General features: G+C 46.0%; 1 protein-coding gene across 1 annotated transcript; it reads left to right on the forward strand.

The window, feature by feature from the left end:
• Positions 1 to 10,377, forward strand: LOC110525824 (prisilkin-39). Its single transcript, XM_021606264.2, has 2 exons — positions 1 to 122; positions 8,737 to 10,377. Exon 2 carries the CDS (start codon positions 8,744 to 8,746, stop codon positions 10,319 to 10,321), a length of 1,578 nt encoding a protein of 525 aa, XP_021461939.2. The 5' UTR covers positions 1 to 122; positions 8,737 to 8,743; the 3' UTR covers positions 10,322 to 10,377.
• Positions 10,378 to 14,446: the final 4,069 nt, after the last annotated feature.

Raw genomic sequence — 14,446 nt, forward strand, 5'->3', positions numbered from 1 at the left:
GTTATCGTTTGTGCTGCTGGCAGAATAATAGTCGCTGTAGGCCTATTCAACTCAAGAAAGGGCGGCGGCAACCTAACGGACAAAACAAGCGTCACCAACGTCGCATTGGCACATTAATAACGGTAAGGTGCTACATTTTATGCTATTTCTTTTAGAAAATGTGTAGTTTTAAAATATAATGAAATAGGGAACGTTTGGCTTTCGAATTGTGCTTGTCTGATTTGATAGAACGTAGCAGGTGCCGACGTTTCCGAAATAGATGACCGGACTTTTTATAGCCTTTATAGCCTATTAAGGGTAGAAAACACTGACGTTTTAAATATTCTACGCAATGATAAAACTCGGCACCGCGCTGAATTTTAGGGTGAGCTTTAACACGTTCCTTTGCAGAGATAAACATCACCAAATTGTAGGGCGCACGCGCCTTACATAAATGTAGCCAAACAACGTCGTAAACTCCGTTATTTGTAGAATCTGTGGATCGCATACACAAATGCTATGTAAAGATTAGAATAATGTGTGTAGTACGCTAGTATAGGTTATGTGACCAGGTGGCGTGACTGCCACATTGTAGCGCCATTTTGAAACGATTCAAGCGATTAGTGCCTTCAGAAAGTACTCATACCCCTTGACTTTTGCCGTTACAGCCTGCATTCAAAATGGACTCAATTTACTTTTTTTCTCACCCATCTACACACAATATACCACAATGACAAAGTGGAAACGTATTTTTAGAAAATGTAAATGTATGAAAATTAAATACAGAAAATCTTATTTGCCTAAGTATTCTCACCCTTTTGCTATGACACTCCAAATTTAGTTCAGTTGCATCCAATTTCCTTTGATCATCCTTGAGATGTCACTACAGTTGGATTAGAATCCACCTGTGGCCAATTCAATTGTTTGGACATGATTTAGAAAGAAACACACCTGTCCATAAGTTGACAGTGCATGTCATAGCAGAAACTATACCATTATGTCCAAGGAACTGTCCGTAGATCTCCAAGATATAATTGTAATGAGGCATATTTTTCCAAATGTTATTACATTACAGCCCTATTCTAAAATATATAAAATGGTCCACCCCCCCCCCCCCCCCCCCATCAATCTACGCACAATATCCTTAATGACAAAGCAAAAACAAATTATTTTTTTTCAAATGTATCAAAAATAAAAAAAGTATTCAGACCCTTTACTCAGTACTTTGTTGAAGAACCATTGGCAGTGATTACAGCCTCGAGTCTTCTTGGGCATGACGCTACAAGCTTGGCACACCTATATTTGGGGAGTTTCTCCCATTCTTCTCTGCAGATCCGCTTAAACTCTGTCAGGTTGGATGGGGAGCATCGCTGCACAGCTATTTTCAGATCTCTCCAGAGATGTTTGATCGGGTTCAAGTCTGGGCTCTGGCTGGGCCACTCAAGGACATTCAGAGACTTGTCCCGAAGCCACTTATGTATGTGTAACGCTATATGTGTAACGATTCTCGTCCTCCTCTTCTGAGGAGGAGTAGGAAGAAAGATCGGAGGACCAATGCGCAGCGTGGTACGTGTTCATTATATTTATTTATAACTCAGAAAACTAAATAATAAAACAACAAAGAGAACGGAATTAAACCGAAACAGTCCTGTACGGTGCATACATAAAACACAGAACAGAAAATAATCACCCACAAAACACAATAGAAAACAGGCTACCTAAATATGGTTCTCAATCAGGGACAACGATTGACAGCTGCCTCTGATTGAGAACCATACCAGGTAAAACACAGAAATAGCAAATCATAGAAAAACTAACATAGACAACCCACCCAACTCACGCCCTGACCATACTAAAACAAAGACATAATAAAAGAACTAACGTCAGAACGTGACAGTACCCCCCTCCCCAAAGGTGCGGACTCCGGCCGCAAAACCTAAACCTATAGGGGAGGGTCTGGGTGGGTGTCTGTCCGTGATGGCGGCTCTGGCGCGGGACGTGGACCCCACTCCACCACAGACCTTCTCCGCCTCTTTACACGCCTCCGTGGCCTCTGTAAGGTGGCGACCCTCGCCGCCGACCTCGGACTGGGGACCCAAGCTACGGGTCCCGAATGGACGGGAGATTCCGGCAGCACTGTACGGACGGGAGATTCCGGCAGCACCGGACAGGCGGGAGACTCCGGCAGCTCCGGAGTGAAGGTTGATTCTGGCAGCGCCGGTGTGACAGGTGATTCTGGCATCTCCTGGCTGACTGACGGCTCTGGCAGCTCCTGGATGACTGGCAGCTCCTGGCTGACTGGTGGCTCTGGCAGCTCCTGGCTGACTGGCAGCTCCTGGCTGACTGGTGGCTCAGGCAGCTCCTGGCTGACTGGCGGGCGGCTTTGGCAGCTCCTGACTGGCGGGCGACTCTGGCAGCTCAGGATAGGCGGGAGACTCTGGCAGCTCAGGACAGGCGGGAGACTCTGGCAGCTCAGGACAGACGGGAGACCCTGGCAGCTCAGGACAGACGGGAGACTCTGACAGCGCTGGGAAGGAGGAAGACTCTGGCAGCACTGGACAGGCGGGAGCACCTGTAGGAAGGAGACGGAGAGACAGCCTGGTGCGGGGGACTGCCACCGGAGGGCTGGTGCGTGGAGGTGGCACCGGATAGACCAGACCGTGAAGGCGCACTGGAGCTCTCGAGCGCCGAGCCTGACCAACCTTACCTGGTTGAATGCTCTCCGTAGCCAGGCCATTGCGGTGAGGTGGAATAGCCCGCACTGGGCTGTGCTGGCGAACCGGGGACACCATGCGTAAGGCTGGTACCATGTACCCCGGCCGGAGAAGACGCACTGGAGACCAGATGCGCTGAGCCGGCTTCATGGCACCTGGCTCGATGCCCACTCTAGCCCGGCCGATACGAGGCGCTGCTATGTATCGCACCGGGCTATGCCTGCGCACCGGGGACACCGTGCGCCTCACAGCATAACACGATGCCTGCCCGGTCCCTCTCTCTCCACGGTAAGCACGGGGAGTTGGTGCAGGTCTCCTACCTGACTTCGCCACACTCCCCGTGTGCCACCCCCAATAACTTTTTGGGGCTGCCTCTTGGGCTTCCAGCCGCGCTGCCGTGCTGCCTCCTCATACCGCCGCCTCTCAGCTTTCACTGCCTCCAGCTCTGCCTTGGGGCGGCGATATTCCCCAGCCTGTGCCCAGGGTCCTTTGCCGTCCAGGATCTCCTCCCATGTCCAGGAGTCCTGAGATCGCTGCTGCTGCTGCTGCCCGTTACCACGCTGCTTGGTCCTTTGGTGGTGGGTGATTCTGTAACGATTCTCGTCCTCCTCTTCTGAGGAGGAGTAGGAAGAAGGATCGGAGGACCAATGCGCAGCGTGGTAAGTGTTCATTATATTTATTTATAACTCAGAACACTAAATAATAAAACAACAAAGAGAACGAAATGAAACCGAAAAAGTCCTTTACGGTGCATACATAAAACACAGAACAGAAAATAATCACCCACAAAACACAATAGAAAACAGGCTACCTAAATATGGTTCTCAATCAGGGACAACAATTGACAGCTGCCTCTGATTGAGAACCATACCAGACCAAACACAGAAATAGCAAATCATAGAAAAACTAACATAGACAACCCACCCAACTCACGCCCTGACCATACTAAAACAAAGACATGATAAAATAACTAAGGTAAGAACGTGACCATATGCTTAGGGTCATTCTCCTGTTGGAAGGTGAACCTTCGCCTCAGTCTGAGGTCCTGAGCACTCTGGAGCAGGTTTTCATCAAGCATCTCTCTGTACTTTGCTCCGTTCATCTTTCCCTTGATCCTGACTAGTTTCACAGGCCCTGTCGCTGAAAAACAACTCCACAGCATGATGGTGCCACCCCCATGCTTCACCGTAGGGATGGTGCCAGGTTTCCTCCAGACATGACGCTTGTCATTCAGGCCAAAGAGTTCAATCTTGGTTTCATCAGACCAGATAATCTTGTTTCTCGTTATAAGGATGTAACAAAATGTGGAAAAAGTCAAGGGGTCTGAATACTTTCCGAATGCACTGTATATCTGGGGAAGGGTATAAAACAATTTCTAGAGTGTTGAACGTTTCAAAAAGCACAGTGGTCTCCATTGGGCATGAATATGGAACTACCCAGACTCTGCCTAAAGCCAGTGGTGACCCGTCATTGAGACCCACCTGTTTGCATGTTATTTTGGCATTAATTCATGTCACATATCAGTTTGCAAACAAAAAAAAAAATAAAAAAAACAATGCTTGAGTTAATAAAGCCGCATACAGACATTGTCTCTTTCTTGAGTAAGGCAGCTCCAAAATGCAGGTGTTTCAGCTTTGCTCAGTGCTTTCTGTGGTGTCAGGGCAGCCAGCAAAGGCTCAAGGTCATTGGCCACAGATAAAAGGACGTCAAATCACATCTACCATAGCTTTGATTGGATTGATCATGTCATCATCATACTTTCACAATCTTAGCTAGCAAGCTAGACAAATAGTCTGAATCATGTCGACACTCTACTGGCAAATCCTTTTCAATCCTTGTGATATAAAGATAAATTATAGATAGAATGTATTGTAGCTCATCCGCCATTGGACATAAACATCACATAACAAGTCGGTAATTGAGAATTCAACCATGAGTGGTTTGGAAGGAACCAATGGCTAACTGCAATCGTCACAAAGCAGTCACTATTTTGCTTCCCCTGCCTGCTATTCGGTGGAGAGGGTGTGTGGTCCAAGTCTGGGTTTAAGGATTTAAAACATCTTTCTCAATGGGTCACTTTTCCAAGCTTAAAAGGATAAGCATTCACACTCAACACCATGGGGCAGACAAGATTGAATACATTGGACATGCTGTCAATCCAGCATGACTTCTGCCACGTTCAAAATAACTTGAAACTCGGAACTGGGAAATATCAGATTTCAGTGCGTTCAAGACAACTGAGATCTCAATACGTTTTGAACGGTCTTCCAACTCGGATTTCCAAGTTGCGAACTCGGGCCTCTTTCTAAAACTCAGACCTGAAGATCTGTGACGTCATGATTAGACCTTGTTTTTTCCCGAGTTCTCAGTTGTCTTGAAAGAATCATAAATCCAGAGAATGCCAGACTTTGATGACAAAGTTATCACAGTCTGCTGTCCCCACATGCTTCAAGATGTCCACCATTGTTCCTGTACCCAAGAAAGCAAAGGTAACTGAACTAAATGACTATCGCCTTGTAGCACTCACTTCTGTCATCATGAAGTGCTTTGAGAGACTAGTCAAGAAACATATCACCTCTACCTTCCCGGCCACCCTAGACCCACTTCAATTTGCTTGCCACCCCAATAGATCCACCGACGCTCCAATCGCCATCGCACTTTTCATTGCCCTATCCTGTCTGGACAAGAGAATGCTATGTAAGAATGCTGTCCATTGACTATAGCTCAGCATTCAACACCATAGTACCCTGCAAGCTCATCATTAAGCTCGGTGCCCTGGGTCTGAACCCCGCCCTGTGCAACTGGGTCCTGGACTTCCTGACGGCCCCCAGGTGGTGAAGGTAGGAAACACCTCCACTTCGCTGATCCTCAGCACAGGGGCCCCACAAGCGTGCGTGCTCAGCCCCCTCCTGTACTCCCTGTTCACCCATGACTGCGTGGCCACACACACCTCCAACTCAATCATCAAGTTTGCAGACGACACAACAGTAGTAGGCCTGATCACCAACATTGATGAGACAGCCTACAGGGAGGAGGCGAGGGCCCTGGGAGTGTGGTGCCAACCTCTCACTCAACATCAAGAAAACAAATGAGCTGATCGTGGACATCAGGAAACAGCAGAGGGAGCACCCCACTATCCACATCGATGGGACCGCAGTGGAGAAGGTGGAAAGCTTCAAGTTCCTCAGCGTACACATCACTGACAAACTGAAATGATTCACCCACACAGACTGTGTGGCGAAGAAGGCGCAACAGCACCTCTTCAACCTCAGGAGGCTGAAGAAAGCCACGACCTGTTCACCCTGCTATCATCCAGAAGGCGTGGTCTGTACAGATGCATCAAAGCTGGGACAGAGAGACTGAAAAACAGCTTTTATCTCAAGGCCATCAAACTGTTAAATAGCCATCATTAGCACCTTAGAGGCTGCTGCCCTATATACATAGCCATGAAATCACTGGACATTTTAATAATGGAACAGTAGTCACTTTAATAATGTTTACATATTTTGCATTACTCATCTCGTGTATATACTGTTTTCTATTCTACTGTATTTTAGTCTATGCTGCTCTGACATTGCTCATCCAAATATTTATGTGTTCTTAATTCCATTCCTTTACTTTAGATTTGTGTGTATTGTTGTGAAATTGTTAGATATTTCTTGTTAGATATTGCTGCACTGTTGGAGCTAGTAACACAAGCATTTCCATACACCCAAAATAACATCTGCTAAACATGTGTATGTGACCAATAACATTTTATTTTGATTTGCTATTATAATCTGGTTACCAACGAAATTAGAGCAGTAAAAATAAATGTTTTGTCATAATCGTGGTATACGGTCTGATATACCACGGCTGTCAGCCAATCAGCATTCAGGTCTCGAACCACCTATGCTGAATAAATTATGTAATATGCCAGGGAGATATGTATACTGGAGCTAAGAAAGTAATACTAAGTGTATGTTGTGTAATAAGCTGTTAGCAGCCTATGTGTCACTTGTAGCCTATAGCCTGTTTTAGGGAAATGTCATCATTGAAAATTGTAAAAGCTTTCATTGTGTGTTTATTTGCCCCCGTTATTTATGCTACGGTTCTGATTTGGTGTAGAAGGAGAATACTGTAAGAACGGCCCATGTTCTGATTTCTGTCGCTGTACATTTCAAGAGTGCTGAACAAATAGTTGTTTCGACTACTCTCTCTAAGACGTTCATCGAAATTACGATTTTCCTCTTATCCGCTCATCTTTCCCTTATGCCATAGTTTGCACATATCAATTGTTATATTGCACAAGACAGTGCACCTTTTAGTTTGGAAAAAGGCACGTGAAAGACTGAGAACATAAGGCAAAAAATTATGTAGTCTGCTAACTCTGGCTTAAATGCAAAGCTCTATGTCTGGAGAAACCCAGACACAGCTCATCACCCGTCTAACATTCCTACCGTGAAGCATGGTGGTGGCAGAATCATGCTATGAGGATGCTTTTCATCATCAAGGACTGGGAGAGTAGTAAGGATAGAGGGAACAATGAATGGAGCCAAATACAGGAAAATCCTTGAGAACCTGCTTCAGAGTACAAAAGACCTTCGGCTGGGGCGAAGATTTACATTTCAACAGGACAATGACCCAAGCATACAGCCAAAGCATCGCTGGAATGGCTTCAGAACAAGAATGTGAAAGTCCTTGATTGGCCCAGCCAATGCCCAGACTTGAATCCCATTGAAGATCAGTGGAACGACACAAAGATTGCTGTTTACCTACGCTCCCCATGAAACATAGCTTGAGAAAATGTATTTCTGTATTTTATTTTCAATACATTTTACGAAGCTGTCTGAAAGCATGTTTTTACTTTGTCATTATGGGGTATTGTGTGTAGATGGGTGACAATCTATTTATTCAATTTTCAGGCTGTAACACAACAAAATGTGCAATATGTCAAGGGTAATGAATACTTTTTGAAAGCACTGTATGTTATTTTTGTTCTCGGTTAGACAGCCAACATTGGCTATCGGGCACTCTGGGTTACTTATGATGAATGCTCAAAAGAATTTCCCAAGACATTACTATTTACGCTACTTTGTCAATTATAGCATACACACCGAAGTGGGCAAATTAAGGCCGTATGAGGCAGCCGTCTAGATCAGTTTCATAACATCAACATTGATGTGCGCGCATGGTACAGAATGAATAGAGAAATAAATCCCTATATTGACCACTGGCTTAAGACTGTATTTTGGGCAAGGCTCCCGTTTTATGTTTTCATGCAGTAGGCCTACACAGAACCATATATTTAAATATATACTGTATATGGCTCTCGGTCTACATGATTTATGTAATGTAGACGGATCTGAATATTGAGATACAGGCCTAACCCAAGTTTGGCAATGTGTGGGGCAGTACAGAGGGGCTTTGGCTTCTATAGCATTTTTGGTTCTATAACATTTTGGATGGAAATGGAATTAACTAACGTGTCTTGTGACCCAGGTCCCCACCATTCTTCAGTCAGCGCTACTCTTATCATTAACCAAGTAGCTATAGTGACTCATTTTAAATTATTTACAACCAGAGGATACACTGGGCACTCTGGGGATTTTCCACCCTGTTGGCTTGGTGTTTACTGTATCTGGTAGTTCGGTTAATCACCTCAGAGACCGAATGAGGGAACACATTCTCAAACTCTCTAGCTTACTTTTTAAAATTATTTTCCAGTTGTACGTACAGTCCTATTGTCTATGTAGGTTTATGATTTGTCTTAACATTTTGAGTTGGGCCAGTTCCTCTAACTACTAATCATCACAGATGGAACTGGTGGGACTTGGACTGGTGGAATAAACAGACTCTTATTTTTTATTCTCTAAATTACAGTTGTGTAGAGTCTACAGTGTTGACCTATATGGTTATCTGAAAAATGTTATACTGTAAGAATTTCTTTTAAAAAGGAACCGGTGAGTGTTATCCACAGAAATTAGATAATGGAAATTCTAACTTTCTTCTTCTCTACCTTATTGCTCTCTCTCTCTCTCTCTCCTTCTCTCTGTCTCTGCAGTGCAGTAATGATGAAGCTCAGCTCTCCTCTGGCCGTGCTGTGCCTTTCTCTCCTGCTGCTCAATGCCCACCTGTCCCTGGCCAAGAGAGGGGGAGGAGGCTTTGGTGGTAAATCCAGCATAGGCTTTGGGAAGAAACCTTCCTCCACCTCCAACCGTGGAGGCAGCAACACCCAACGCAGACCCAACCAAGGGACCAATAACCAGCCAGGGAACTACCCTCGCCAGCCCCAGAGCCCACAGAACCCCCAAGCAGGGTACCCGCAGCAACCAGGAGGTTATCCACAGCAACCAGGGGGGTACCCTCAACAGCCAGGCAGGGCAGGATACCCTAACCAAGGTGGCTACCCTAACCAAGGTGGCTACCCTAACCAAGGTGGCTACCCTAACCAAGGTGGCTACCCTGCTGGAGGATATCCAGCTGGAGGCTACCCAGGGGGCTACCCGGCAGGAGGCTATCCAAACAGATACCCAGCTGGTGGAGGCTATGGTGGAGGCTATGGTGGAGGCTATGGTGGTGGTTATGGAGGGGGCTACATGAACCAAAACCCCAACAACCGGATCCTTAGCCCTGGCTACGGGGGCAGTTACGGCTATGGGGGGTATGGTGGTGCCGGTGGCTCCCCGTTCTCCCGCTCCGTGCAGGGGATGGGGATGGGACCCTCGCAGCAGTCCAGGGGGTTTGGGCGTAATGCAGCGATGGCGGCCGGGGCTGGGGTTGTGGCTGGGATGGCTCTGGGTTATGGACTGGGCCGGTTTCCCCGGCCTCACTTCGGCTTTCACAACCCCCAGGAGGAGTACTACTATAACCACTACATGTACAGGAGGTACGGCACCAAATCCACTGATGACAATGACTACAGCAGGGACTACCACTTCAGCCCGCCTCCACAGTCCTATGATAACTACATGAAGAACTGTATGAAGAGGACTGACCTGCTGAGAGGTGGGGAGAAGGGTGGATCGGAAACAGGAGCCAGGGAGAACTCACCACCACAGGGAGCTGCAGACAGCCCCAGCACTCAGGTAGTCGTACCCAGTGGAGGAGGCACTGCAGTCGGGGAGAAGAGTGAAGAGCCAGCCCCTGTTCCTGGAGGTTCCACCAATACTACCGACCCCGGTTCCACCCAAGCACCAGGCAGTGGCCCCAGTAACAGCTCTGCCACAGAGGGCAGTTCCAGTGAGAGTAATGTCACAGCTGAGAGTAACGGTACAGCAGCGACTGAGAAGCCTGTGACCCCTGAACCCTTGAACCCAAACCCTCAAACCCCCCCTCATGCAGCCAAGCCCCTCCCTCCAGCCATAGCTGAGCCTGAGGATGATGATGAGGAAAATATAGTGAGCATCTCTGAGATTGGCTACCCAGCGCTGATAGAGCAGATGAAGGCTCGGAGGTGTGTGGAGCTTTACATGGTGTACGCCGAACACTACCTGGAGAAAAAGAAGGAGGACAAGAAGAACACGCCCCGGGAAAGACCCAGAGGAGGAGTGGAGAGACTGGGAGGAGGAGGATACCAGGGACTGCTAGCTGTTCTCACCTCTACTGCACTACTGCTGCTGAACAGCAACATGCTACTACTGCACTGAGGCAGAGAGAGAGCAAGAAACAGAAAGAGAGGGAAATAGAGGGAAGAAGGAGAAAGGACACAATGTTTGCTGCCACGCTATGTGAGTCGGAGTCAAGAATGGGGCTGATGGAGGGATGCTGGGACAGTCTGTCTTCTTCTCTCATCCTCCTTTGATCGACGCCTCAGGACTCTCCATAATAAGTGGACTTTTTTGATTGATCAATTCTATGGATTTTTGTTCTGTTTTTGTATTGTTGTTTCTCATGCACTGTTACTTGCATTATATGAATCTGTAATCATGCGCCCGTGTGTTACTAAAATGCTGGCACTTTTTAAAATCCAACCCTGCTGTCCCCAAAGCATTGAGTTTGCTCCTGCTGTAGCCAAGTACTACAGCCTCATGCATGCAGCATGACTATTATATACAGCATATTTCATAAATAAGATAAATATTGATTAAGGTTAAGCAGGGACTGGCTGGATCACGCCCAGTTCCCAGCACCAACAGGGATTCCAGGATAATTTAGATGCTGTATTATATGGTAGACAGACTGAAGGGAAATGGCCATTTACTCCATTACATCATATGAACTGGAAATACTAGGGGGGGGGGGGGGGGGGGGGGGTGTGTGTGTGTGTGTGTGTGTGTGTGTGTGTGTGTGTGTGTGTGTGTGTGTGTGTGTGTGTGTGTGTGTGTGTGTGTGTGTGTGTGTGTGTGTGTGTGTGTGTGTGTGTGTGTACACGTAGATAGTAGATAGGTAGATAGGACTGTAGTGTAAATATTGATTGAGATAAGATGACATCCATATTAACATCAGCTGGGGAAGGGGAATTGTTGAATATGACAGTCAAGTATGCATGACAATGAATGTGAGCTTTATATTATTAACTATGGCTTGTATTTATTTTAGCTTAATACAATACACATACCTGTACACTTTGAACTGGCTTTTGCTTGTAATACTACTAATTACACCATTCTAACGTAACCTCTTTCGTACATGGGGGCTGTGATTTTGCATAAGCATGTATACATTTTACTACGGTGGCAAAAGAGAATCCATTTGACAAACATTGCTAGCTTGACTTCACCTTTTTTATGGAAGGGCTATCAGTTTGTGCTTGGATCCCTTGTCTTTCACCCAGCTGATATCCTATGTAATGGATGGCTGTCAGGTTATCTGAATCAATTATCCTGTATCGGGGCTTGATGTCATCTTTATATGTTATGTGTCTTTGTGGTTAATATGTTTGATACTATTCCGTGGATTGATTTAGTTTGCTTTGTATTGTTATTATATGTCAAGTAAGCTGCATGTGCTCAAAGACACTTGCGTAAACCTGATTTCTTTCTTTGCTCCGACTCCAAGGCCCTTCTCTTTTGTACATTCCCTTCTTCCCTCCTTCCCCTTTCTGGTGTCTTACTTTCCTCTCTGGGGTGGTGAAGTGACTGTAGATTGTACTGTAAGGGCTCTTGTTGTCTAGGCCCAACCAGGCTTTGAACCAGGCCACTGTAGCGGCAGCCCGACAAGTCTAGGAATACAGATTCAGAAAAACACTGTCCACTTTAAAGTAATGGTCTTAGTCAACTTGGTACCTGGTAATATTAAGGTAAATGATAAGCATATGACAATGATATAAGTTGAACTATAATGCTAGATGTGGGTTCTAGAGAGAAGTAGCTAGATTGAAGTCTAAATTATTATACTGTATGCGTTGGGGTGTAAACAGATTTTCTTTTAATGGAGTTAGAATACTTTTGGAATATATTGGATAGACGATGGGGGGGGGGGGGGAAACACCTTGTTTACCATCATGTCATAAACAATTTCTACATTGTCTTGGGCCTTGAATGTATGGGTGTGCATACTCTGTTAATGTAAATACTTCCTCTGTGATAAAAGATAAATGTGTTTGTGTCCATTCATCTTCTATAATCTGTCAGTTTTCATTCTGGCCTCCACTCTATTTAAGGCTCGACAGGACAGCCCTAATTCAAGGCTTTCTTCAGCACTCGTGTTAGTTTTATTTTTATTTTTTACTTGTCCCCTACCGCTCTGTGCTCGGGGGCGTGTTCAGCGGGATACAATGTTTTTGTAATGTTCAAAAAGTAATATGTAATGTTGGACAAACATGCCTCTGTCATGTAGACCAAGGAATCATTTTGGCTCTATTCATGGAATTTCTATCTGCAACATTCAACAACGTTTGACTACAGAATGTGGCCCTGGTTTATGTTTCAGTGAGGTTTGGCTTAAGTATCATGTTGTGACTGTTCTGTGGACACAACATTGTTGTGCATCAGAGTGCTGGCCAACGTTTGGACACACCTACTCATTCCAGGGTTTTTCTTTATTATTACTATTTTCTACATTGTAGAATAATAGTGAAGACATCAACACTATGAAATAACACATATGGAATCATATAGTAACCAAAAAAAGTGTTCAACAAATCCAAATATATTTGAGATTATTCAAAGTAGCTACCCTTTGCATTGATGACAGCATTGCACACTTTTGGCATTCTCTCAATCAGCTTCATGAGGTAGTCACCTGGAATGCATTTCAATTAACCGGTGTGCCTTGTTAAAAGTTATTTTTTTGAATTTCTTTCCTTCTTCAAGCAAATTTCAATCAAATTTATTTATAAAGCCCTTCTTACATCAGCTGATGTGACAAAGTGCTGTACAGAAACCCAGCCTAAAACCCCAAACAGCAAGCAATGCAGGTGTAGAAGCACGGTGGCTAGGAAAAGCTCCCTAGAAAGACCAGAACCTAGGAAGAAACCTAGAGAGGAACCAGGCTATGGTGGGTGGCCAGTCCTCTTCTGGCTGTGCCTGGTGGAGATTATAACAGAACACAGCCAAGATGTTACAATGTTCATAGATGACCAGCAGGGTCAAATAATAATAATCACAGTGGTTGTCGAGGGTGCAACAGGTCAGCACCTCAGGAGTAAATGTCAGTTGGCTTTTCATAGCCGATCATTCAGAGTATCTCTACCGCTCCTGCTGTCTCTAGAGAGTTGAAAACAGCAGGTCTGGGACAGGTAGCACGTCCGGTGAACAGGTCAGGGCTGCAGGCAGAACAGTTGAAACTGGAGCAGCAGCACGACCAGGTGGGCTGGAGACAGCAAGGAGTCATCAGGCCAGGTAGTTCTGAGGCATGGTCCTAGGGCTCAGGTCCTCCGAGAGAGAGAAAGAAAGAGAGAGCATGCTTCAATTTACACAGGATAAGACAGGAGAAATACTCCAGATGTAACAGACTAACCCTAGCCCCCGACACATAAACTACTGCAGCATAAATACTGGAGGCTGAGACAGGAGGGGTCGGGAGACATTGTGGCCCCGTCCGACGATACTCCCGGACAGGGCCAAACAGGCAGGATATAACCCCACCCACTTTGCCAAAGCACAGCCCCCACACCACTAGAGGGATATCTTCAACCACCAACTTACCATCCTGAGACAACGCCGAGTATAGCCACGGAGATCTCCCCTACGGCACAACCCAAGTTGGGGCGCCAACCCGGACAGGAAGATCACGTCAATGACTCAACTCACTCAAGTGACGCACCCCTCCTAGGGACAGCATGGAAGAGCACCAGTTAGCCAGTGACTCAACCCCTGTAATAGGGTTAGAGGCAGAGAATCCGAGTGGAGAGAGGGGAACTGGCCAGGCAGAGACAGCAAGGGCGGTTCGTTGCTCCAGTGCCTTTCCGTTCAGCTTCACACTCCTGGGCCAGACTACACTCAATTATAGGACCTTCTAAAGAGATGAGTCTTCAATAAAGACTTAAAGGTTGAGACAGAGTCTGCGTCTCCCACATGGATAGTAAGACCATTCCATAAAAATTGAGCTCTATAGAAGAAAGCCCTGCCTCCAGCTGTTTGCTTAGAAATTCTAGGGACAGTAAGGAGGCCTGCGTCTTGTGACCGTAGTGTACGTGTAGGTATGTAAGGCAGGACCAAATCGGAAAGATAGGTAGGAGCAAGCCCATGTAATGCTTTGTAGGTTAGCAGTAAAATCTTGAAATCAGCCCTTGCCTTAACAGGAAGCCAGTGTAGAGAGGCTAGCACTGGAGTAATATGATCAAATTTTTGGTTCTAGTCAAGATTCTAGCAGCCGTGTTTAGCACTAAC

This window comes from Oncorhynchus mykiss, chromosome 6 (genome assembly GCF_013265735.2).
Source record: "Oncorhynchus mykiss isolate Arlee chromosome 6, USDA_OmykA_1.1, whole genome shotgun sequence".
NCBI classification, from domain to species: domain Eukaryota; kingdom Metazoa; phylum Chordata; class Actinopteri; order Salmoniformes; family Salmonidae; genus Oncorhynchus; species Oncorhynchus mykiss.

What these genes read in the sequence shown, in the direction of transcription:
- LOC110525824 (XM_021606264.2), top strand. Translation starts at nt 8,744, where the DNA reads ATGATGAAGCTCAGCTCTCCTCTGGCCGTGCTGTGCCTTTCTCTCCTG.